The 25,723-nt window shown below is 40.6% G+C and overlaps 1 protein-coding gene across 1 annotated transcript in view; it reads right to left on the bottom strand.

The window, feature by feature from the left end:
* Nucleotides 1-25,723, bottom strand: part of camk1da (calcium/calmodulin-dependent protein kinase 1Da) — a 115,011-nt gene that overhangs the window by 47,447 nt on the left and 41,841 nt on the right. Inside the window, exons 2-3 of the mRNA XM_034673978.1 lie at nucleotides 17,732-17,863; nucleotides 4,784-4,858 (exon numbers count right to left, since the gene is read on the bottom strand). Of these exons, the coding sequence (XP_034529869.1) occupies nucleotides 4,784-4,858; nucleotides 17,732-17,863 (207 nt within the window). The remainder of the gene's footprint in view (nucleotides 1-4,783; nucleotides 4,859-17,731; nucleotides 17,864-25,723) is intronic.

Below are 25,723 nucleotides of genomic sequence, written 5' to 3'. Positions count from 1 at the left end.
AAAAGTGCTGCTTTGAATCATTTTATTTAAATAAAAAATAATGAAACATATATTAAATGAAAACATTCTGGATTTTAGTCTTAATTTTTTGGACAAGATACAGCCCCAAAAACTTGTCATTTAAAAATAGGATAGAAACTTTTACCTAAGCGACTGAAATGATAATGTTATTTTATACAGCACCAAAAGAGAAAAGTGTTGTTTTTTCTGTGTTTTGATCAGAGTTACAGTATGCACACTGCAGCCCCAAAGCTCATGCTGTAGGTGACCAGATAATCTGCTGATATTGGGTTGTAAACATAGCCACGGTTGTGTAATCCACAGCCATGACATCCTCCTGAACTTGACTGAAATGTTTCCAACACCAGAGCCAAACTTCCAGAACATCTTCTCCCCTTATGTAAACAGCAGTCACCTTTCACAGCAGGGCAGTAGGCCACCCTTGGGTGAGCCACAGGCCACCCTGCTTCCCTCTCTGAAGCTGACCATCAAAGCAGAGATGTTACTGATGTACAATAATAGAGGCCTTGTAGCTGTGTGGTGTGTGTGTGTGGGAGGATGGGTGGGCTTTGTGTGTGTGCGTGTGTGTGTGTGTGTGTGTGTGTGTGTGTGTGTGTGTGTGTGTGTGTGTGTGTGTGTGTGTGTGTGTGTGTGAGGTGTTGTCATCTCAGTAAAGCTGTCATGTAGAGAAAGTGTGCATGTGTTTTTGTGTGTTTGTGTGGGTGAGCAGAAGAATAAGATTATACGTGTGAGATAGGGTTCAGTGAATTTTTGGCTCATATGGAGCGTGTTATGAACATCCAACAGAAAAAAATACCTCTGCACACCACCATCTGCTCAAAATGAAACAAAATAAAAGCTGCATTGTGACTTAATCAACTTAGGTATTGTTCCTAGTGAATTCCTTATGTTCCTGTTTTTCAAAAATGTGATATATAACAATGACAATCAAAGCTTAAAACCTCTGAGGAACTAACAGTTTTTGTCTTTGACTACCACTTCCAACATTAAAGCAACTATCAGGACAGCCTGTCACCAATTCCTGTTTTGGTTGATCTCTTCTATGAGCCATCACTTGAGCACTAGTTGGAAAAAAGTGCTCCACACTTAAAGCTGGGGTTGGTAGTCCTGGAAAACCAGCATGAATTTGAATGTAGCTTTTCCTCATGACTCCGTCTAACCCCTCCCCTCCTCCCTCGGAGCTCCTCCAAAACGACGCCCCCCCGCTCACATGCACGAGCGCCGCTGATTCTCGACCATATGATGGTGACTGATTCAAAACCGGTCCTCACTAAAACATAATCATAGTGAAAGTTAAAAACACAAACAAACATGGCTGCTGTTAGCACTCACAACTATCATGCTAGCATTATCCAGTTGTACCGGTGACACGATATCAGGAGAAAAGTTATAACACATATAATACTGTAACAACTCTACTGTTTGTTAAACGTGTTCAGTGTAGATGTTCTTAATTCCTACAGTGTTGACGGTCAGTGGAGGCATCAGGAGAGGTGTAGAGTGTGCGAGTGGGTGAGAGGAGAGACAAGAGGAGAAGTTTTTCATTCATTCAAACATTGATTGTTGCTTTGTTGGTTGGCGAGATCACGGCCGACAGTGACCGGTTATTAAAGCTCAACGTGTTCACGAATCAGCTCGTCATCACTACAGCGTCCGGACCGGTCCGGACGGACGCTACAATAAATATATATTTTCTGTAGGACTTACTGAACGTAATTAATTATTCTGCTTGTTGGTGAGAGCTTTTTAGACTCTGATCCGGACTACAGTCCTGAGCAAAGCACCTCATCAGGTCAGAGGGGACAGGCCCGAGGTCGAGCGAGAGGGGCAGTAAATAGAGTCAGGGGAAGTAGAGGCAGGAGACGGGAACTCGGAGGAGTGCACGCCGGGGAAATGTACGCGCAGGAGGAGGGCAGAACGGCAGGACATGATTTGATTGGTTTAAAATTTGAGGAGCCAAAAAACGGTGATTGGTTGGTGTTTTCCCAGGTTTACTCCGGCTGTAGATAGCAGTTTTTTTTTCACTCTTTTTTAAGAACACATCATGTATTGATTACCATCAGGACATAAAGATCATTTTAACCAGTATGACAAAAAGTGTATCTAAATCTGATTACCAACCCCAGCTTTAAAAGCTACGTACACTTTGAGGCTGATTCATACTGCTCTGTGTGTTTGGTCGAAACATGGCTGGACAACTTTGTTCCTACAAAATCACAGGAAGCCCTCACATTAAACTTAAAATAAACCTTCAATCTCAAGTGAATCAGCTTCAGGTTCATGTTAACTGACTGTAGTGGCACGGCTTGATACATTTTCAAAGTGAATGAAGAGTTCAGTTTTAGGATTCACTTTTACAACCTTGTTACAAAATAACACTAGAAGATGATAAAAAGATACAAAAGATGGTAAAAGAAAAATGACAAGCTAACCTGTAGACCACCTTTACACTTTGTCAAATCCTGAGAGCATGAAGGGGAAATAGTCTCTTTCCTGCATCTCGTCCCTGGACCGTTAGCATTAAACCAGCCCAGCCTCGTAAACTCATTCCTCAAGGTTGTGTTAAAAATAAACACTCAAAGACATCCTTAGGGCTGTTATGTTACACTTTAAAGAAGTTGTTGTACAACTTTTATCAAGGGTCCTTGAGAAAAGTAAACTACCATGTGCTAGATCTGTTTATGTTTCAGGACAGAGCTCCTAATCTGAGAGACCGGTGAAGGACTTTGAGATTGTTTTAAACAGAAAACTATAACTGCCAGGCATAGGAAAAATAGAAGAGAGAGATGTTTTTATGCCTTACAAGAATTAAGTTTAAATGAAGAATGTAATGTCAAAGTGTATTCATTGGGAAAGTAAATCAAAGAAGAGTGATATTAAAAAAAATCCATGTGATGGTTTTTCCTTTAAAGCTAGGGTTGGTAGCATAGACTGTATAAAATATGGACGTAGTATCCGTGATGTCACCCATCTGTTCCTAAGAGCTGTTTTGAAGCAAATCGACGGCAGCAGCCATATTGGTAATGCGGAACTCAACCAGGCAGAGTGTCACGTAGTGTAAGCCCCTTAGCCAATGGCTGTGTGTTCCCGACCGGGAGTCATGTCAGTCATGTCCTTATTTGGGCAAAACTCGTAATCTTAATATCTTCTGAACCGTCACATTAGAAAAAAATTCATCCCCCGTACAGTGTGTGCTGATAGAGAGATTAGCTTCATAGGGCCAAGACGTTTTTTGAACCAGGCTGTAAACATGTTTATTAATGCTACAAAGATCGTCTTTTTCCCATTCATATCTACGTAGTTTCCGGTGTTTCTGCAGCCAGCCTCAAGCGGATTCTCGATGTACTGCAGTTTATAGCATTGGCTTCATCGTTTGAGACCGGAGTTTGCCGCTTGGTTGGTAGTCACGGAAAACTAGCATGAACTTGAATGTAGCATGTCCTCAGGACTCCGTCTAACCCCTCCCCCCCCTCCCCTTGGAGCTCCTCCAACACGACACCCCCGCTCACATGCAAGAGCGCCGCTGATTCACGACCTATGATGGTGACTGATTCAAAACCGATCCTCAGCACATTGTTTGTGTTTTACACTACGTCAACTCATGTCTCACTCAGCGGTAAGAAAACACCAAAACATTCTCATAGTGAAAGTTAAAAACACAAACAAACATGAAATGTACGCTCTGCAGGAGGCGGGCAGAACGGCAGGACATGATTTGATTGGTTTCATTATTTGGCTCCTGATGGCAGGGATTGGTTGGTGTTTTCCCAGGTTTACTCCGGCTGTAGATAGCAGCTTTTTTTTACCTCTTTTTTAAGAACACATTATGTGTTGATTACCATCGGGACATAAAGATCATTTTAACCAGTATAACAAAAAGTGGATCTAAATCTGACTACCAACCCCAGCTTTAAGCATGGCACACACAAAACAAGTTTTGAAAATATGAGAGACCCACACATGACGACAAATAATGACGAATATAACAGATTTGTTTTTAGTGTGTGGAGAACAACAAGAAAGCCAACACACCAACAACCAGAGTCCTGACTCTCAAAACTGAATATCTCTTCTCTTTTAACTGTAGAGTTAACAAACATGGCAGACGATGGGGTGGTTGACATGTTAAATGTTGCTAGTTGCTTAGCTATCTGGTACATCCATTAAGTAACAATTTATATTGAATTCCTCCCCTTGCATTTTTTATTGTGGTATGTGTTAAGGGACACAAGTTGGATCTGTAATGCTGATATCCCTCTACGTTCATTTGCATTTGTTGTGCTTCCTTCTTCCATCAGCGTGCTTCCTTATTGGCTGTTGTTTAGTTCCACATGACAACACATGATAATAGACAGATTGCATCCTCAGAGTTCCCTGACTCATGTGAATATTGAACATGTGTAACCTATTTGATTAGGAATCTGTGTGGCCTGAGTGTAGCAGATCAGGGAGGGTAAAAGCACTCCAAACATTCCTCACACCACAGGAAAATATGACAAGATAATCTTTAGAACCATCAAAGGTCAGACCTGTGCTGACTTTTGTTTGAAGGGGGGGGGGGGGCAAAATTGGCTGAGCTTTCTTGTAGTGTGTACCCCACTTTACCTGCCACTCACTCTGCAAAACTAGAAAGAAGAAAATCCCCCGAGCTTTTATTTCTCATACCTGTCCCTTAAACTCTTCTGCAGTTTTCAAAGCAGTATCTAAAAATGAAACCAATCTCCCAACAGGTTCAAACAGGGAACATAAATCAAAGACTCACAGCTGCATGATCAGGTAGAGGTGGTCCGGACTCTCATAGATGTCCTCAAGCGCCACAATGTTTTCATGCTTGATCCTGCAAAGCAAACACAAAACATCAGTTGAGCTTTTTATTCAGAAGCTGCAGCATGTCTTACATCACACAAAAACCCATTAACAGAACAAATCATGTTTAATCCCAGTGACTGCAGCTGAACTGCAGAAATGTTGCTGACCCATTAATACCCATTAATAAACTTAACTGATAATCCAGAGTAATAGAGGGACATTTTCCTGAAATGGCCTTCCATTCTCCACTTGGCTTTCCAACTTTAGCATTTCTACTGACAAAAGAGTCACCTTAGATGATCTGTAACTTTCTATCATGCTGCATTGGGACTCAAATCTTTTGTCAAGAATTCATATCAGGTTGATTTCTTCACTTTTGTTTGTTGTATTGTTTTCTGAATCACTGTAAGCAAAGAAATGTGGGAACACCAATTTAAAGTTTGTAAATGTGACTGAGTCTCAATGACTACACTCTGACTGCAGGAAAAATTGGCCCAAACCATTGATTGCATAAAATATGGACGTAGTATCCGTGACGTCACCCATCTGTTTCTGAAGAGCTGTTTTGAGGCCAATTGTCGGCGGAAGCCATATTGGAAATGTTCAACTGAACATAACTGCTGTCTAGCAATTGTGAAGTAAAGAGGCGGGCTTTGAGCCTCCTAGCTAACAGCTACAGTGTTCCCACCTGTCATCAAGTCAGCTGTGCCTCTCATTGGAAGACTCGTAATCTTAATATCTTTGAAATTGCCGCTTTATGAAAAAAATTCAACCCTGTACAGTGTGTGCCGATTGAGAAATGAGCTATCCAGACTACACTCGTCTTTTATACCAGGCTGTAAACATGTTTATTTCTGCTGTAAAGATCAGCTTTTTTGAATTGGTGTGTATGTGGTTTCTGGTACTTCCGGAGCCAGCCTCAAGCGGATCCTCTATGAACTGCAGTTTTTAGCACTTCCGCATTGGACTCATATTTTTAGACCGGAAGGTTGCCGCTTGGCCCAAATCTGATTTAGGTACTCACAAGGAACACAGGCGATGATGTAATAAAGAGTGAATGATCCGAAGACACAAGGGAGGAAACACAAGGAGTAAATACACACTAGGTAACGAGCAACAGGTGTGGACACAGGTGAAACTAATGAAGGTAATCAGAGTGGAGGGAAACACACAAGAAGGCAGGAAGTAATGCTAAACTGGACAGAAATCAAGAACTACAAAATAAACAGGAAAAACAATAGACTCAAATAAGAAGCATAGGGAAAATTCACACACACAAGGAACACAACACAAAACATGGATTACTAATAACAACATAAGAAAGATGTAAGGATAACTTCAAACTAATAAAGACAGGGAAGAAACAAGACGAAACACAAGGAAATCTACAAAATAAAACAGGAAATCAAAAAAAATAAACAAATACAAAACTAAACAAAAGCAACACATGACTGATCTTTACAATGGGACCTTAGTCTGAACAGCCAAGTTAGAGCGTGCGTGACTTGGACATCACTCCTGAGTGACGCTTGTCACAGTTCTGCACTGGCAGGACAGGCTGGAGCGGGAGTCCCTTGCACTCAGTGAAAACAAACATGGAAGACAGCTGTGATGAAGGCAGTTCCTCCTCCTCCTCACTAGCACTTTTTGCTAGGTTCACTTTAGAGGTCTCCTCCTCTTTTAAATAAATACCTGGTGATTAGAACTATCAAAAACACTAAACGAAGTTCAGGGGCTGCCTGCTGAGCTGCAACTAGCTTACTTGAATATCCTCAGCTTGTTTCTGATTTAGGTTTATTCCTCTCCATAATAATAAAATATAGTAAGACATAAAACAATTACGTTTCACATTGATTTTTAAGAGTTTAAATCAATGCCCCTCAGCTAGGCTTAGCGGGCTGCAAGCTGAGCTGCAGCTAACTCAAAATCACCAGCTGACTCTAAAACTCTCAATGGATGAAAACATATTGTCCCAGAAAGGGTGCTGTTTTATCACCTATGTTTTTACCAATAAGAAAACAGCCTCCAAGACAAGAGTTTGCCCAACTCTCATAAAAATTAAACCTGAAAGTTGCACTGTTTTTCTTTTTTTTAAACACGGCATGCCACTTAATAACTTGAAATGTTCGAAACTCTGGAGCAGCTGCCAAATGGACCTTGAAGTTAGCTTGGATGTTTATAGCTATGAAACAGAGAATGTCACAAAACTTTGAGACTCAGCTTAAGCTGACAAGCGTATTCAAATCTAAGGATGAATTTTGTTCCTTTCCAGGGATTCAAACAAAAGCCCTTTCAGGCTCAGGAGGACAGTTTTGCTAAGTAAAAGAAAAGAGTTTGAGTCTTCAGGTTCACGTTGATGCTCATTCCTGTCAGTCGCCTCATGATTTCTCCATGGTTACAGTGCTAGGTAAGGATAAGGTGTTTCATCCTTCTGTCTGTGTTTTTGTTTGTGTGAGTGTAGGTGTACGTTCCTTATCCTAACACCTCATACCTTGTACAAACAAGATTGATTCTGTGTGTGGGTTAATCATCTTTTGCATCCTGATCAGAGGTAATTCCCAAAGGTCGGTCTTTGCCATACACACACACACACACACACACACACACACACACATGCACAGAGAGCGAGAGACACACACATACAGGAATGCACAACAGGTACACAGGTGAGCATCAAACACTTATTATGGAGCACATGACCTCAGCCATGGCATGCAGTTGAGAAGCTGAGAAATGACTCATACACATTCACACACATACATACACACACACACTCACACACACACACACACACACACACACACACACACACACACACACACACACACACACACACACACACACAAACACACACATGTATACACACAAAGATAGCGAGCCGTGCAGGTTGGAGAGGGATAATGTGAGTGTATTTAAGCCCTGCCTGGGATAATGAAGAGCTGGCAGCAAACAGTCTGATGATAATGGCAGAGGATGAGCCAGTGTGCATTCAGAGAAACCCTCTTATTCATCACAGGAAATATGCTGCAGTTAGTTGTTCTCATTCATGGATTTGTCCTGAATATGAAGTTGATTACTGCTGTACACAGACGGATGTAATTGTTCTGTTTTTCTATCTTTCAAAGGATTTTCATGCAACATTAGCTCTACAGTTATAAATGCATCAGCTGATTATATAAGAAACAGGAACCAAACACTTATCAACAACAACAACACCAACAACAACAACAACTCTGAAGTCGAAAGTAATTTATACAAAATAGAAACATCGTCCTCTCCAGGATTCAAATAAAAATGTGAATGTTATTCTTCATGACCATCATTTTCACAATACTATATGCCATGAAATAATACAAAAGAAGAAGAAAAAAGGTATGACATGGTACGATGTGATATGATATATGATATGGAATAATTCAAGACAATATGATACGATAGGGTACGATACCATACAATGCGATAACATACACCATGCTACTATAGGATACAGTACTATAAGAAATTATATAATGTGATGTGAAATGATACGCTATGATACCATTCAGGGTGATTGGTAAGATATCTGTCGGGACTGCAGTGCAGTTTAATACAAAACGATACAATACAGTACGACACAACACATTATGTTATGCTATGCTACTATAGTATGAGTAGAATTACAACACAGTATGAGGATATTAAGGATATTACAATAGTGTGATACACCAAGATAGAACATGACACTATACGATGGGATGCACTGCCATGCCATGCGATACGATACGACACGATATGATACAATATGATACGATACGATATGACATGATACGGAACGATGTGGTATCATACAGCACTATACGACACGAAACAATAAGAAAAGTTATGATACGATATGATACAATACGGAACGCAACGATAAGATACGATTCAGTATGATACGATGCGATAAGACACAAAACGATACGATACGATATGGAACGATGAGGTACGATACAACACGGCACAATACGACATGATACAATACGATATGGAATGATGTGGTATCATACAGCACTATACGACACAAAACGATACGACATGATATGATACGATACGATATGATACAATCAAGCGGCAACCTCCGGTCTAAAAATAGGAGTCAATGTGGAAGTGTTAAAAGCTGCAGTTCATCGAGGATCCACCTGAGGCTGGCTCCGGAAGTACCGGAAGTCACATACACATGAATGGGACAAAGCCGATCTTTACAGCATTAATAAACATGTTTACAGCCTGGTACAAAAGAAGAGTGTAGTCTGAATAGCTTATTTCTCGATATCCTCTCACTGTGAGGGGGGTGAATTCTTTTCTAACGCGGCAATTTGGAAGATATTGAGATTACTAGTCTTCCAATGAGAGGCAAAGCTGACTGTGGGAACACTGCAGCTGTTGGCTAGGAGGATCAAAGCCGCCTCTTTACGTCACACTGGCTCGACAGAAGCAATATGGCTGCCGCTGCCGATTGGCTTCCAAACAGCATTCAGGAACGGATGGGTGACGTCACGGATACTACGTCCATATTTTATACAGTCTATGGATACAATACGGAACGGAACGATGTGGTACGATACAGTACAATACGACACGATACGACATGGCACGATACCATACTATACGACACGATGCGATATGAAACGATACAGTACGATATGACACAATAAGATAAGATACGATACTATACAGTACGATATGATTAAGTTAGGATAAGGGATGATAGGATGCAATACAGTGTGCTACAATGGAATATGATATGGTATGAAACATAATGGTCACACTTTAGCATGCGGATAGTTTTGTCTTTGACTTTTCTGCTTTTATCTAGCTGCCTCCAGTAGTATTAAATAATATTGTTAATGTACTGTTATTAAAACAATGAACAATCCTTATACAGAGTAAGAGATAGCAATGACAACCACAAACAACATATACTGTACATTTCCCATTATGCACATGTTTTGAATAATACACAACATTTTCAAGGGAGAGAAGCAGTACCCCATTACAGCCTCAGAAACACACAGCAGGGGCACAGGTGAACATTTTGATTCATTTCAACCTTAAGAGCGATAAAACATGTTTTGTCTGTAATTTGTGCATCAAATATTAAAAATACGGTCAATCCCATGAGCCTTTGCAACTGTTGCTTCAGAAAGAGCAGGCCAGAGGCTTCTCTTGAGGAGGAAGCTCATTAGAAATGCTTAGTTTCTGAAATTGTGAACCAAATAAATCAATAAGCTGCTGACATTATCAAAAGTTTACCCTCCTTTGACTGAATATGAGCTGCTGCCCTCTGGTCTGAGGTTTGCATTTTCTCGTTTCAGTATTCACTAACTCACATATTCATTTATTCCTGTGTCTATTAAACTTTTAAATGGTGGCATGCAAAAGTCAGGAAAGGCCAAAGTTGACGTTGATTTGCATTTTTCCACCGCTATTGTTAGCAGTTACTGTTTATTTATTATTTATCTTCTAGACTAGCTGTCTGGGACTGATAGTATTTGTACATGGATACATTTATGTATCAGATCCTGAATGTTGAACAGTTAACTAGAGTTGTCTTTGACACCAAGGGATGGGACACTGCAGCTTTTTTACTTTGTCCTTTTCCTAACATATGCAGCTCCTGCAAAAGATCAGTCAGGAAGACTTTATATGCGTTCATAGAATTAGCCTAATTATCTTTTTGCTTTCTCACTTTTTCCTGCTGTCATCTATCTCTTCATCCATTAGCATGGTGGCACATCCCCATTGTTAGCCTATCACTTTTCTGGTCCCTTCTTAAATATGATTCCTTCTCTACCTCTTCCTTCATGTTGACAATATGTGTGTGCCCTTCCTCCTCCCACCTCCGCCTGGTCTCTGCAGAATCATTAGTCTTCATATCATCCATCCGGTCCTAGCAAGTCAGCCACCACCACGACTAATGTCCAGACTGGATGGGGGATTTTCCTGCTGCTGCTGGGATCAGACATCCTTTGATCTCCAAATCTCTCCATGAGTCCATACAACCTTCTGTTGAGTCAAATTTCTTTGATATATGTTCTAATAAATAACCTTTCATTCTTTAGTTTGTTTCTCCTGATTGACAGACTATTTTCTGTATGGGGCCAATCTATAGGTATGCACATATGAATAAGCATGGGACTAAATCCAACCCCTCAAGTTGATCAAATTTGGTCAAAATGTTCCATTGTTTACCGTTTATTGATATTTGGAGATGAACTTGTGGGCCACATTGAGTAAGGGAGCAGCTGGATGCAGGCCACACCCCATCCCCATCTCTGTCATAAATCATGTTTGTGATGGCAGAAGCAGTCGATCACAGCTGTATCAGTCCTCCGTCAGACACAACAGATGTAGAGACTTCTGATGAAGTCTTGCAGTGATGCCACCAAAGCCAGACAGGCATCAGTGTCATGGCAGTAGTGTCATGGCAGCAGTGATTCCCTGTTTATTCTCAAACACCAGCACATGTAGAAAAGCCTGCACTTCTTCTTGATACTGTAAACTGTGACTACTTTATAGGCACATCAACCATTTCCACTGGCACACTGCACTCATCATTTATTCATCATTTGCGCCAGTATTGATCAACACTCTTTTTCTAATGTATTATTTATTATCTCTGGGTATGATTATGATGTCTTTTGAACACTGTTAATTATGTATGAGGCTAAATGTTTCAGGGAGAATGGGATATTGTCCGTTATATAAAACCTGATGCTTGGTAATGATTAGTCTGGATGAAAATGAACATAAATGATGCACAAAGTTTTTCTTGCTGGTGGAAAAACTTTCTCACCCTCCATGACTTTTACAGTATCCATAACAAAAGTTAGAGAGACAGACGTACTTGGAAAGATGTTTGTGTTTTGTCTAGTTTCATGCCTATGATATAAAACATGAGTATGATACATTTGAATTTGACCTGTTGTCTTTATCACGGCATTGTGTTGTTTAGCTGTTTCCTGTCCATGTTTGTATTCCTTCTTTTTGTGATGTAAACTCAGCCAGTGAGCATTTAAAGTTCAGTTGGTGATTAGGACTTGACCTGTATGTCTGTAGTTTAGGTGTGGTTATCCCTCAGATTTTCCTGGCCACTAGATCAAGCCGTTCACCTGCTGAGTGAACCGACCTGCAGTCCAGAAGCTTATCAGCCTGGCACCTTTTCAGCCACAGCGCCTGACCTGTTCAGTGCCAGGTTATTGTCTCTGCTCGTTCAGTAACCTGCAGTTAGGATGTGTCAAAATAACCTGACAACTGAGGCTCTAATGGGGAATTCTGAACGACATGTGAGCTAACAGATTTGATTACATATTTCACAGAAACAAGGCGGACCAAAGTACTCACACCGGGCAGACGCAAAGTGAGTGATTGTTTGCTTTCTCCCCGAGCATGGACCCTTCAGCATGTTTTATATTACTGGGTTGTAGAATTATGATATAAAACTAAATTATGAGATGAAAAGATGGAATTATTAAAGAGAAAGTTCAAAATTAAGGATGAAAACTCGAAATGATGAGATAAAATTCAAAATATGCAATATTAAGTCACTCACTATCAGACTGTAAGACCAATTTTATCTTTAAATCTCATAGTTTTGACTCTTTGTTTCATGATTATGACGTTTCATGAGGTACACCATGGACGGGTCACCAATCCATCACAGGACTAACTTCAACTTTTTATCCTATAATTATGACATCATTTTGACTTACTATTTCAGTAATTACTTTTTTATTATGACTTGGTTTGTCATAGTTAAATTTTTTACTTTTTTTTTTGGGTTATAATTATAAACCAACATTTGAGGTTTTTATCAAGGCCAAGACTCCCTCATTTCTCTCTTTTAACCAAGCGGCAACCTCCAGTCTCAAAATATGATGCCCATGTTGAAGTGTTGTTAACTGTAATTCATTGAGAATCCACTTGAGGCTGGCTGCAGAAACACCAGAAACCACATACACACCAATTCAAAAGAGACAATCTTTATAGCAGAAATAAACATGTTTACAGTTTGGTTCAAAAAACGGCTTAGCTCTACGAAGCTAATCTCTCTATCAGCACACACTGTACGGGGGTGAATTTTTTTCTAACGCAACGGTTCAGAAGATATTAAGATTACAAGTTTTTGCCCAAATAAGGACTTGACTGACTTGACTGACAGGCGGGGAACACATAGCTGTTGGCTAGGAGGCTCAAACTCCGCCTCTTTACCTCACACTAAGTTTGGTTGATTTCAGCATTTCCAATATGGCTCCCACAGTAGAATTAAGTTCAGAAAAATTAACCTCTTCTACTTTTTCACATCATGACTTTAAGTTCATGAACAAGTCCAACTCAGGAAATGAAATCATCCAAAGAAGCACATAATGTTGTTTTAGTCACATCCTTCTGGCCTTTGTATTTTTCTGTGATTTATATTTCATGTTGAATGTTTTTGTGCTTGCTTGCCTCTCGTAACTCCAGCCTCCCACACCACTCACCCTCTTCTATCTGTTCAACCACCCAACACTGTCCCTCCGATTCTACATGGTTTTCACCTCTTCTACAAACAACTCTTACTTCACTCACACTAACCCTGTTTGTGTCCTCTGCTTTGGTCCGAGCTTGTCCACAGAAACACCATCACGTTTCCTCTGAGGCAAACACAGTGTTTCAATCTGCAGGATGCCGGTCTGCTCGCTTACTCTCTCGCTTGTTTACGCTAATGACACTCATTTGTCTGAATGATTGTCTGAATCTCTCCCTCATTACTGAAAGCAATTCTAATTTACTCTAATGTAACACAGCGGAGCCAAATTAATAAATCTATTGTATTTAATAGCGTAATACATCTGTGTTGCCGCAGCCGAGGCCCATATGTATAAGTGTTGGTGCATGTTTCTGCATAAGAGGGAGATAAAGAGATTTTACACTACACAAATGCGCATAAGTACACACAAGTACCCTTGTCTCCCTTGCATGTCACTGGCTGCTTGTGCTACATAAGCATCTTGTTGTTTCCATGGATCTGTCAAATATTGAATCAACTATCTAAACATGGCAGCTCATTCATAAATCTACTTCACTGCTGTCTTCCTATCTCGAGTAGATAGGTGACACACATTCATGCCATTGATGTGTTGTGTGTGTTGCGCTGAGGGATGTTTTTAACCGTCTGACACTCTTTTATCACTGCTATCAGTGCAAGGAGTGCAGTTCTGATACAAACTGCTCTCTCTGGGGGGCTTGCATGTCCAGAATAAAGCAGGAAAGCACATTGGTACTGTGACACATGCCAAGAATCCCATTTGTGTTTATTTTTCTATGTCAGCTAACACACTGGTGGCAACAAGCTATGCATTGCTGCTAATGGATGTGTGCTGCTGCATCAAGATATGCAGCTTTACTATTTACATTCATCACAACACCGAACAGTCCCCATCAACCTTCACAACTTTCATCAGAAGTGTACGACCAAAGTGAGAGCTGTGTCAGGATACTTGGCACAAAGTCAGACACGTTCTCAGTGCGTGTTGGCCTCCGCCAGGGTTGCCCCTTGTCACCGATCCTGTTTATAATTATTATTGACAGGATCTCAAGGCGCAGCCGGGGGGAGGAGGGTCTCCAGTCCGGATGGGCTCAGAATTTCATCTCTGCGTTTTGCAGACGATGTGGTTCTGTTGGCTCCTTCAGGCTGGGACCTCCAGCAGGCATTGGGGCGGTTTGCAGGTGAGTGCGAAGCAGCTGGGATTAGAGTCAGTACCTCCAAGTCTGAGGCCATGGTTCTCTGCTGGAAAACGGTTGATTGCCCTCTCTCAGTGGGGAGCAAGTCTTTGCCCCAAGTGGGGGAGTTTAAGTATCTCGGGGTCTTGTTTGCGAGTGGGGGTATTTGAGCGTAAATGGAGTGTGAGATCGACAGCCGGATTGGTGCAGCGTCAGCAGTGATGCAGCATTGTACCGTACCGTAGTGGTGAAGAGGGAGCTGAGCTGGAAGACAAAGCTTTCAATTTACCAGTCGGTCTATGTTCCAACCCTCAGCTATGGTCATGAGCTGTGGGTCATGACCGAAGGAATAAGATTTCGGATACAAGAGGCTGAAATGAGTTTCCTCCGAAGGGTGTCTGGACTCAGCCTTAGAGAGAGGGTCAGGAGCTCAGACATCAGGAGGGAGCTCACAGTAGAGCTGCTGCTCCTCGCACCGAAAGGAGTAAGCTGGATGGATGGCTTTGACCACTAAGAGTGTTTTTTGCATTAACGTGTCATTAGTATGTCGAGATGCTAAGATTTGTAAAAGGTAGAAATGCAGCCTTTGTCTGGTCTGTGCTCAGAAAGATAAGACAGCAGCCTTAAAACAGCCCCTGAAGTGAAGAAGATTGATTTGTGATACATTCTCAAAAAAGGTCAGACTGAGAGCATGAAGCAGATTGTTTGCTGAAGTTAAATTGTTCAATCTAGAACAGATTGTTCGCTGCACCTGCATGCAGATATGTGTTTATAGAAGTAAATAAATCATTGTCAGATCACTGCTGACGGGAGCCGAGCTTTCATTTAAGCAGATTACTTTCCATCTGCCTCTGCTCTCTCTATACAAACAGTTTTTCCTTCACACACTAAAGCCTGCTGATACATCAGTGGCAGTGTTCATTGTGGCAGCTGTCTTAGATATGGACTTAGTCTATCATTTTCAACTTTTTTTGCCCTTTACACTTTGAGTTTACTTTCATATTTACATTTTAATCTGTTGTAGTCAATAACAAGTTATTATATTTAAGTCATTACCTTTAGATAAAACGTTTTCTCTCTTTGGAGTAATTCAATTATCTGAGCAGAGAGTATTTAAATCTGCAACATTTGAATCAATCAATCTTTATTTGTATAGCGCCAAATCACAACAAACGTTATCTCTAGACGCTTTTACAAACAGAGCAGCTCTAGACCACTCTATGTCAAATTATGAACAGAGACCCAACACCAAGACAGGATAAGACTCAGTCTGACCCCACCTTAATCCACCATGAGCATTGCACCTAGCAGTATTTAGCTAGTTACAGCGGCGTGGACAAACTTCCTTTAACAGGCAGAAACCTCGAGCAGAACCAGACTCATGTTAGACAGCCATCTGCCTCGACCCAGTTGGGTCTGGAAAGAGGGATAGAGGAGAATAAGAGAGAGGGAGCGGTGATAGTGATGAGACGAGTAGTAGAAGCTGTTGCCACTGGAGTCCAGCACGTCCGTATCAGCTGGAGTCTGGAACGTCCACATTTTACTCTCTTAACACTTTTAATTTTAACTAGCCAAGACTCTCCCACAATGCAATGCGGCTGTACTGTCCCTGCTGATAAGGAATGTGCATTATATACAGATAAAAGTAGTAATATAGTGAAATGTTCTCTACTCCAATCAACAAACAAAAGACTGTTTTGGCCACTAGGGCTAGATTACTTTCTTGGACACACAATAAAAGTGCATGAAAAGGGCTGTACTGCACTTTTATGACGGTCCCTAACTGTGCCAGTACTGACAGGAAATTAGATCACTGCACTCTGAAATGCATCGCCATCTTTGCTAAATTAGAGTTGATGAATACTGTGAACAACTTACTAAATATGCTCTCTAACATACTGTGTCTCCAGAGACTTCGAGATGGAGCTATTAAAGTTAAAAGTAATAAATTGCAAATGTCAAATCTTAAACTGCGGTCCGCTGATTGTGGCTTTTAACTGTCATGCATCTGGGATAATATCAGTGATGAGGACGTGTGGAGGCAGAGAGGATTTGTACCCACAGCGCACTTGTTGCAGATTTGTGTAAAAGCAATGCCTCTCAATTAGGGGTGCTATATAACAATGTTTCAGGAGCCGGATCACACCTGAACCACGCCTCTTCTGGTAATGTTATAAATTCAAACCTATCCCTCTTGTCTCCTTTCGTTCTCACACCCTACCCTCCCCCCGATCCTATAATAGCTTCCCTTAACCAGCAACTACAAGAACTTAAACGTTTAATTCAGAATCACTATTCCAATTTGATCAATAGATCATTGTTAAATTACACCCTGATGGTGGTGTGGTCCTTGCTAGTGAAATTCAGATAATACAGATAAGATGCACATGGGGGGAAGTCATGGATTTTAAATGTGGAATGGTCCTCCACTAACAGCTTTGTTTTGTAATCTGTGATGCATTCTTAGCTAGTCAAAGCCTCGTCTTCCTCATGGAAAAATATGTTGTTGATTTCTCATCATTCATTTCTTACTACACACTTAATACGAACAAAACCAGAACACTTCTCATTCTAACGTTCTGTCTCCCCACCATAGATTCTTCAACCCAAAGCAGAATCTGTAGACAGAGATTATATGATGAGAAATGTAACCTTGTAGCTAGAAGTAATGTACGTAGTGGTCATGTCACTTTAGAACTCTCTTAACGACATGTAAACATACTTTAAACATACAACCAGCGTTGAAATGATTCCTGCAATATAAGTGGATTTAAATCATGCAGGTTTCAAGCTTCATGAGCCTTCTCTTCTCATCATACTTTGTTTTTTATTCCAGCGTTCATTCACTTCAGCCTTCAGAAGTAGATGTCTCGTTCTCGTTCCCTGTCCTTTCACAAGTACTCTTCAAACTCAAACACAGCACGATATTCAAACATCAACACACGACTCTATTGGTTTATATTGTGTGGCTGTTTTGTGCCCAGACAGACAGAAGTTTCAGTCGTGATGTGTTTCTGTGTGGTAGGTGGGCTGTGGATCGTGACCTGGGGGTGGAGGAGGGGTTTGGAGGGAGGGAGGGTTTTGTGATGTGTGGAAGAGAGAGGAGAGATGCACAGTTGCCCCGGTAACCAGGAATTAGGAGGCTGATGTGCGTGTGCGTTTGTCTAACAAGACTCACTTCCTCAGCACCGCGATCTCGTTCTCGATGCTGCTCTCCTTCCCCTTCAGGGCCTTTTTAGGGATGCACTTCACCGCAAACATCCGGCCGGTCAGCCTCTCCTGAGCCAGGACCACCTCTGAAAAGGCTCCCCTGTGAACACACAAAGGAGAAGTCATGTGAGCCAGAAGCTGGTCATTTATTTGAAAATCTAACCTTCCATCTTCAGGTGTCTCCTTGGTTTGCACAATAAATATGTTTTATAGACACAGAGCCGAGACTCAAATTGCTTTCTGTCAACTGCAGGGAGAAGATGTACACCCTGCAGGATCCAGTCTGCAGGAAATTCATCTCCGCAACATCAGAGCAACACATCCTTGAATCGCTACATTCAAGTACACCAGAATAATAAAAACAAGAAGCACATTCAGGGCTTGATTCGTTTCAGGATTGCACAGCTTTCATGCCTGCTAATAAGCCAAAAAGACATTGTCTAATTCACAAAGCTAATGAGCCATTACGCTTAAGAAGGAAAATATAAACTTCATTATTAGCTTCACTGGAAAAAAAACCACCTAATACAGTGGCACTAACAGGTGTTAGTTAAGTTGTTGGTAGTTGTGCTGGATAAGGGTCATTACGCTCAAACTTTTCAGTGATTTTATTTATGATTTATTTACATGGACAATGCATATTAATTTACATTTTGATAAATGTGCCAGAGTTAGCCAAAAGGCTAGTTTCCATCAGCAGCCAGATGTTTAAATAGATCAAGACAACAACTGGATCAACCCCTGCACATGTGGGCTGCACCGTTACCAAGCAGCAACCTCCGGTCTCAAAATATGAAGCCCATACTGAAGTGTTTTAAACTGCAGTTCATCGAGCATCAGCTTGAGGCTGGCTGCAGAAACACCGGAAACAACATACACACCAATTCAAAGAAGACGATCTTTACAGCAGAAATAAACATGTTTACAGCCTGGTTCAAAAAACAGCTCGGCTCTACGTAGCTAATTTCTCTCTCTTAGCACACACTGTAGGGGGGGTGAATTTTTTTCTAATGCGATGGTTGAGAAGATATTAAGATTATGATTTTTAAGGACATGACTGACTTGACTGACAGGCGGGAATACATAGATGTTGGCTAAGATGCTCAAACCCCGCCTCTTTACCTCACACTAAGTTAGGTCATCATTTCTAATATGGCTCCCGCCGATGACTGGCTTCAAAACAACGCTCAGGAATAGATGGGTGACATCACCAATACTAGTCCATTATTTATACATTTATTTAATCATTATTATTTTAATCATTGCTTTAACACTTATTTATCTTATTTATAAAAAACATGTATTTATTTATAAAATGTAATTATTTATGTATCTATCTATTTCTTGTGTTCACCTGATCTTATCAACGCTACCTTATTTTTAACTTTTCTTTTCACTCTTACTTATTTTATTAATTTTACTGTGTTGATTTTCTTTTCTTTTTAAGTATTTTATTTATAATCCTGCCTTTTATAATTTTACCATTGCTGTAGTATACTGTCTCTGTTATTCTGTGAAGCACTTTGGACTGCATGTTTTTATGTATGAAAGGTGCTATATAAATAAAGTTGAGTTGAGTTGCAAGTTATACAGTCTATGGCCGTTAGGCACTACTGAGTGTTTTTTTAGAATCTGAACGAGCTTCTTTTTACTATCCTGCTCCAGGAAAGTAGGCTGGATATAAACTGTGAAATGCGTAACACATATGTCATGAAAGGACTCCACAGTAAAATGGTAAGGACTTTCCCTCTCTATTCAGCTCATCATGTGAACAGTATTAGCTGTCAGGATGAGAGCTTACAGCGCAGATCTGCACAGCAGAGAGAGGAGATCCTCACAGCTCCTCTCAGTCATAATAAGACGCAATACTGGAGCAAACTGCACTGAGATGCAGCTGTGTGGGTGTTTTTGTGCTTGAATACCATAACGCAATTTGTTCTTTGGGTAAGACCTTGAGACAGAGCAGATATCAGGGGAAAATAATGTTCAAATTAAGCCACAATCTATTCCCCCCTCAATGTTTTTAGGCAGATATTCTCGCATTAGCAGAAGGGCTACTTATGTAAAAGGTAAGTTAGCCTGTTAGCCTTTCTAGTTATCATGCTAGAGTTATTCTGACTTTTAGAGAGCTCCATCCACAGAGAAAGAAGATCTTAAAGAAGATATTATAAAGCCTCTTTCACAGGTTGAGTAGTGCCCCTTGTGATAAGTATACTTAACCCATTTAAAGACTTTCTTTGTGTGGTTGTTACCTGTTAACACTTCATTGTGTTCTATGTCTGAGAAACCTGTAGGAAACTAAATTAGAGTTCCCTTTGGAAAACTAAAACTCTCATTGTGTTGCAATTGCAGTCGTCAGATTACGCAAAGCAAAGCAGATGGGAGAGAAAGCTCATTTTGCCCCGAATAAAACAACAGAGTGAGTTTAATTTTCCATTTAACACTGTGTGAGTTCAGTCACTGTGCTTCAGGGATTGTGTTTATAACAGGTACAGGTAAGTGATCGCCTTAATTTGCAGAAAATGAGGCTGCAGTGGTAATGTGATTGGATCTGTCTAGTGTAACACCGGAACCCAAGTAATCTTTGTGTCTCTCCATGCAAAGACGTGGTAACGCTTCAAATATCTCTTTTTTTTATTCTCTCAACAGAAAAAAGTGATGTCACTGTAACAATGAAGCCACAGATAATAGAGAAATATGAATGAAATGTGAATTTAACCATGTCTGTGGGCATGTGTGTGTGTGTGTGTGTGTGTGTGTGTGTGTGTGTGTGTGTGTGTGTGTGTGTAGCAGGACAGGCGGGTGATGAATGAAGATGAGCCTATTGCGAGTTAATCTGCCTGAACCGTGTTGACTCTTTTGTCGATGTGCCTTCAGCTTCCCTGGTGTCACATTCAAGTGAACATCTCTCTCTCCCTCCTCCTCCTCCTCTTCTTCTACGTATTCTCCTTCTTCTGTCATCTTGCTCTGTACAACATTCAGAGGACCTGCAGCTGACACAAATCTAGATGTATTTCGTTGTAAAGCAAGCTCAGGGCACTGTGATATCAAATTTAAGACCACAAGAAGGCTGTTTTGAGGCACTTCATGGTCTGGCTGCTTGCTATTTCTTCTTCTTTGGTGCTGTAGGACACTTCTGTGGTTTGGTTTTGTCCAGTGGGAGACAGTGGAACACAATATTGGGGTCTGATTCTTATCCAGTTGTTCCTGACCTTGAAAGTGATTCTATTCGCACAAAGCATCATAAGTAGGGATGCACTGATCCGATCCTAATAAAGGAAATTGGTTGGATACTGACTCAGATAGCTGGAGCAGATATCTGTGACCGTGGGGCGATCCATGAGGCTGATTAAATTAATTCAGTTCTATGCTATTCTGTTCTTATGCTACCAACATGCATGTTCTACATCATGTGTCATTATTGTGCCAGCAGGCCCATACATCTTACAAGGCAGAGCTAACATAGCATGGCGAAAGCAAACAGCAAAGGCGAAGCAGTTTGGATGTATTTCACGCTCGTTACTCAAACATCTTCTATGGCTTCTGGCAAAACCTGCAAAGTTCCTGTTTCGAATGGGGGTGGTAGCACAGCAAAATCTAACACCACTCATAATCGAGCATTGTGCCAAAGATAACAACGGGTTTAACTGAACAAAAAGGCAAAGAAAGTCTGTCATTCACAGAAACATAAGAAACTCCCCAGTGATGGATGAAAACTGGGAAACTTGCTGTCTGACAACTCCGCCTGAACTGTACCTAGCAGAGTTTAAAGACTTAACTGTCATGAGTGGCTTTTGTTTTGTGTTTTTTTTGTTGTTGTTTTCTTTTAATTTCTGTTTTCATTCTGTGGATTGACCTTGTGACGTACTTGTCATCGGCTCAAAGGCTCAGAGAGAGAAACTGGCCTCCACACTAAATGTTCATGGACTTAATCCAAGCCAAGAAGCGAGAAACCTAGGTGTTTTATTTGATTCTGATTTTAATTTTAAACCACATGTTCGTTTAATCACAAAAACAGCATTTTATCATTTAAAGAACATTTCTAGAGTGAGGCCGTTTCTCTCTCTGAGCAACACAGAGAGACTAATGCACGCTTTCATAACCAGCAGGCTAGACAAGTGTAATGCTCTCCTTACTGGTCCTCCAAAGAACACAATAAACAAACTGCTGTTAATACAAAATGCAGCAGCTAGAGTTTTAACAAAGACCAGAAGGAGAGCACACATTACACCTGGCCGCCTGTTGCTTTTCGTATTGATTTTAAAATGATTTTACTAGTTTTTAAGGCGCTGCATGGCCTCGCACCAGACTACATCTCAGAGATGCTTTTAGTATATAAACCAGGTAGGTCTCTCAGATCCTCCTCTCTTTTAGCTGTTCCCTAAGAGCAGAACTAAAACATTCAGTGACGCTGCTTTCAGACATGACGCTCCCAAACTATGGAACAGCCTGAGAGGATCTGAGAGGCGCTGATGGAGATATTGAGACTTTTAAACGTAAACTAAAAACGTATTTATTCAGTCTGGCTTTTATATAGGGTTTCACAATTTTATTACCTACCTTTTACTATAATATTGATTTAAATGTTGCTTTATTATTTTAATAATTTCAACTGTTATCTTATTCTACTTTTATGTATTTATTCATTCATTTATTTAATTTTATTTATCTACTCAGTTTTATTGATATTTTTAGCCTTAGTTTTATTTTTCAACTCTTATCCTTACCTTTTAAATCTATTTATTTTAACTATTTTTATTCTTAATTTTGATGCTTTAACTTATTTTAATTACACATGTTTTATTTTGGTGTGCATTACTCTCTATTTTATTTTATTTTATTTTATGTTGTTCTTATTTTTAATTTGTATTCTTATTATTTTTATTATTATCATTATTATTATGTTTCCTAATATGTCTTGCCATTGTTTCATTTCTGCTTCTTTCTTGTTTTCAATCGCTGTAAAGCACTTTGGGTTGCATTTGATTTGTATGAAAGGTGCTATATTAATAAAGCTTGATTGATTGATTGATTGTGTTTCTTCCCTGTTTGGTGTTCAGTATTGGTTGTGTGATCTTTGTCTTGTGTTTTTTCCCTCCTTGTTGATTATCCTCATCTGTGCCTTGTTGGTCTCACCTGTGTCCTGTTACTTGTTACCCAGGCTGTATATAGTCTCTGTGTTTCCTCCCTTCTGTGTCATATCATTGTCTACCCACCTGCATGTGCCAGTGTTTCCTTGTCTCCAGTGTTTTTTGTTCAACAGTCAGTAAGTTTTGGTTTATTAATATCAAAATTCTCACAATATTGCCGTGGCATGTGACGGAATCAAACAGGGACTTGGACTCCCGCTAGTGTAGTTTTTTTCTGACGCCATTGAGTGGGCCGGTCTGAGAGGCAAACATCATCTCTCATGATCCCCTGTGCAGTGCAGGAAGAGATGGTGGAAAGCACAGAGGAGGAGCGGAGCGGAAAGCTTAAACTTGAGGAACCTCCTGCAAAGTTTAAATCAGAAGTATGGACGCATTTTGGTTTTGCAGTAAACAAAAACGATTGAGGAGAAATCATGACGGACATGCAAAAAAAAAACGTTTGCAGACACTGTCAGACCTCGATCGCCTACGAGTCGGTGAATACAAGTAATATGAGAAGACACTTGATGAACAATTCTGACAATTCCTGACAATACCACAATAACACCGTACCGTAGCCTTAATACCGTGACGATATCGTACCATGAGGTTTTGATATCATTGCATCCCTATCTATTAAACTATTATTTTGAATCTGCATTTTGTGTCCTCTACTTTTTTGGTTGCTACACCGTGACAGTAACAGCGTTAAGCTTCATCACAGATATATTTGCTCAGACCTCAGCTTGTTATCATTTTTAACAGACTGGTTGGACACCAGCTAAATATCACACACTGCGCTGATATGAGCTACAAACTTTCATTTATCACAGACACTACTGAGTCGATTTCAAGTGTCATTAAGCAAATGCTCTACAGTGTCAAATTCTGACTATTTTTAGTGTCAATTAACACATTACACTTAAAACATCTCCAAAAAATGAGTAATTGCATATAAATCAGCATGAGAGGAGCTAACGGCTAAGACAGAAAACATCACGTGTTTAAATATTTTTTGTTTGCCATGATGTAGTGTTCCAACTGTTAGAAAGAGGGAGGCTCCAGGCACCAATTGGCGTGCCCCATATAAAGAGGCTGTAGTCCTCGTCCCTGTGGTTGCAGGTTCGACTCCCAGCCACAACCATTTGCTCTATGTCTTCTCCTGCGATCTACTCCCCGTATTTCCTGTCTCTCTTCAGCTGTCCTATCAATAAAGACAAAAATGCCCCCAAAATATTTTTTATTGAAAGGAGGAGGCTTGCTTTAAGACCTTTACGGCAACTACACACCAGGGGAATTTTTGGCTTCACTTTGTGGGAGCTGTTCTGTTGTCCATGTTTTTATGCAGTCTATGCAGTTTACTCATTAACCTCTTCCTAACATGTAGCAGCCAGAAAACTTATATTATTTTAACATAAAAATCATACAAATACAGCGCGTATACATGTTTGCCTTGGCTTGTGATGTCTCCCTTTAAAAGGGTATCCAACTATGAAAAACTGAGACAACCAGGGCAAACGGTCTACACAAAAAGAGTGCTATAAGAAGTATCTCAAAGAACAGGAATCTGAAACTACACTTCTGAAATTGAGGAGAAAAATAGAGATTGCTCTCCCTGTTCTGTTAATTCTCAATGCTGTCGAAGCTTCATTTCTCCATCAGTCACGACTCTATTCAGGAAATAATTTTCATCTCACTCCCCTACCTGCTCTCACAATGGATTTCACATCATGTTTCCTTTCATACAATCAACCACAGCACCATACCTTAGGCTTTTCATTCATATATTCATTGTTTCATTTGTGTGCGTTGTATTGTGGAGAGTGTGTTAAGAGTGTGTTTAGGTCTCCTCAAGGGGTAAGAGGCTGTTGTCAATGAGTTTTTATCACACCAATATGCGTGCACAGCCATGCAGAAAGCCCTTGGGTCCTTCAGAGTGAAGCACATTTAACAAATCCATCTGCCACAAGACTGAGGCCTTCAGAGCACAACTGTACCACCACAGCCGCAAACATGACGAGAAAACCGCTCATCTCTACCTTCCTCTCTCAGTGTTTCCTCACCTCATTCAGTGAGAATCTCATTTTTACACCCTCCCCCTCTTTTCCCCTTCCTCTGTCATTCTTTCTTTGTCTCCCATCCCCTGCTCCACACATCTTCTACAGTGACAGGTGATCACAGTGCAAGTTGCCCCTGGAGATCAAGGTGGGCTGTGTGGTACAAGATCAGATCACTTCAATTGCAACACACACACACACACACACACACACACACACACACACGCACGCACACACTGATCTGACACCTGCTTGCACTGATAGCGGCTGTTAGGGGGTTTAGTGACGTCAAAGCGAGGGCAAAACAAGGCTGCTCTGTTTGCATTGGTGCCTTACTTTCCGACATTCACAAACACACACACACACACACACACACACACACACACACACACACACACACACTTGGAGATTTCCCATTCATGTTTCTTGGAGAGAAAATTTCTCACATCAGAAAAAGTGCATAATCCCAATTATCCTTCAATTATAGCATTTCAGATCAAACACAATATGAGTGGTAAAAAAAAACATGAAGAAAGTAAGCATCCAGTGGTTTTACTGCTACAACAGCTTAATTACTGCCAACAAGCATCCCCGCTGTATAAGAGACAACAACTCTGCTATAACAGCAGTGGTATTGTAATTATGGCACATAGTTGCTCTACATTGTCGCAGCTGCAGCTCTTATTCATTATCACAAATGGAAAGACTGCAGCTGTGGCTGCTTTCCTTATTTGAAAGTAAATTTAAGATTTTAATTAGAGGTGTAAAATAATG

Source organism: Notolabrus celidotus, chromosome 21 (assembly GCF_009762535.1).
Source record: "Notolabrus celidotus isolate fNotCel1 chromosome 21, fNotCel1.pri, whole genome shotgun sequence".
In the NCBI taxonomy this organism is placed as follows: Eukaryota; Metazoa; Chordata; class Actinopteri; order Labriformes; family Labridae; genus Notolabrus; species Notolabrus celidotus.
This window is presented reverse-complemented; position numbering and strand designations above follow the sequence as displayed.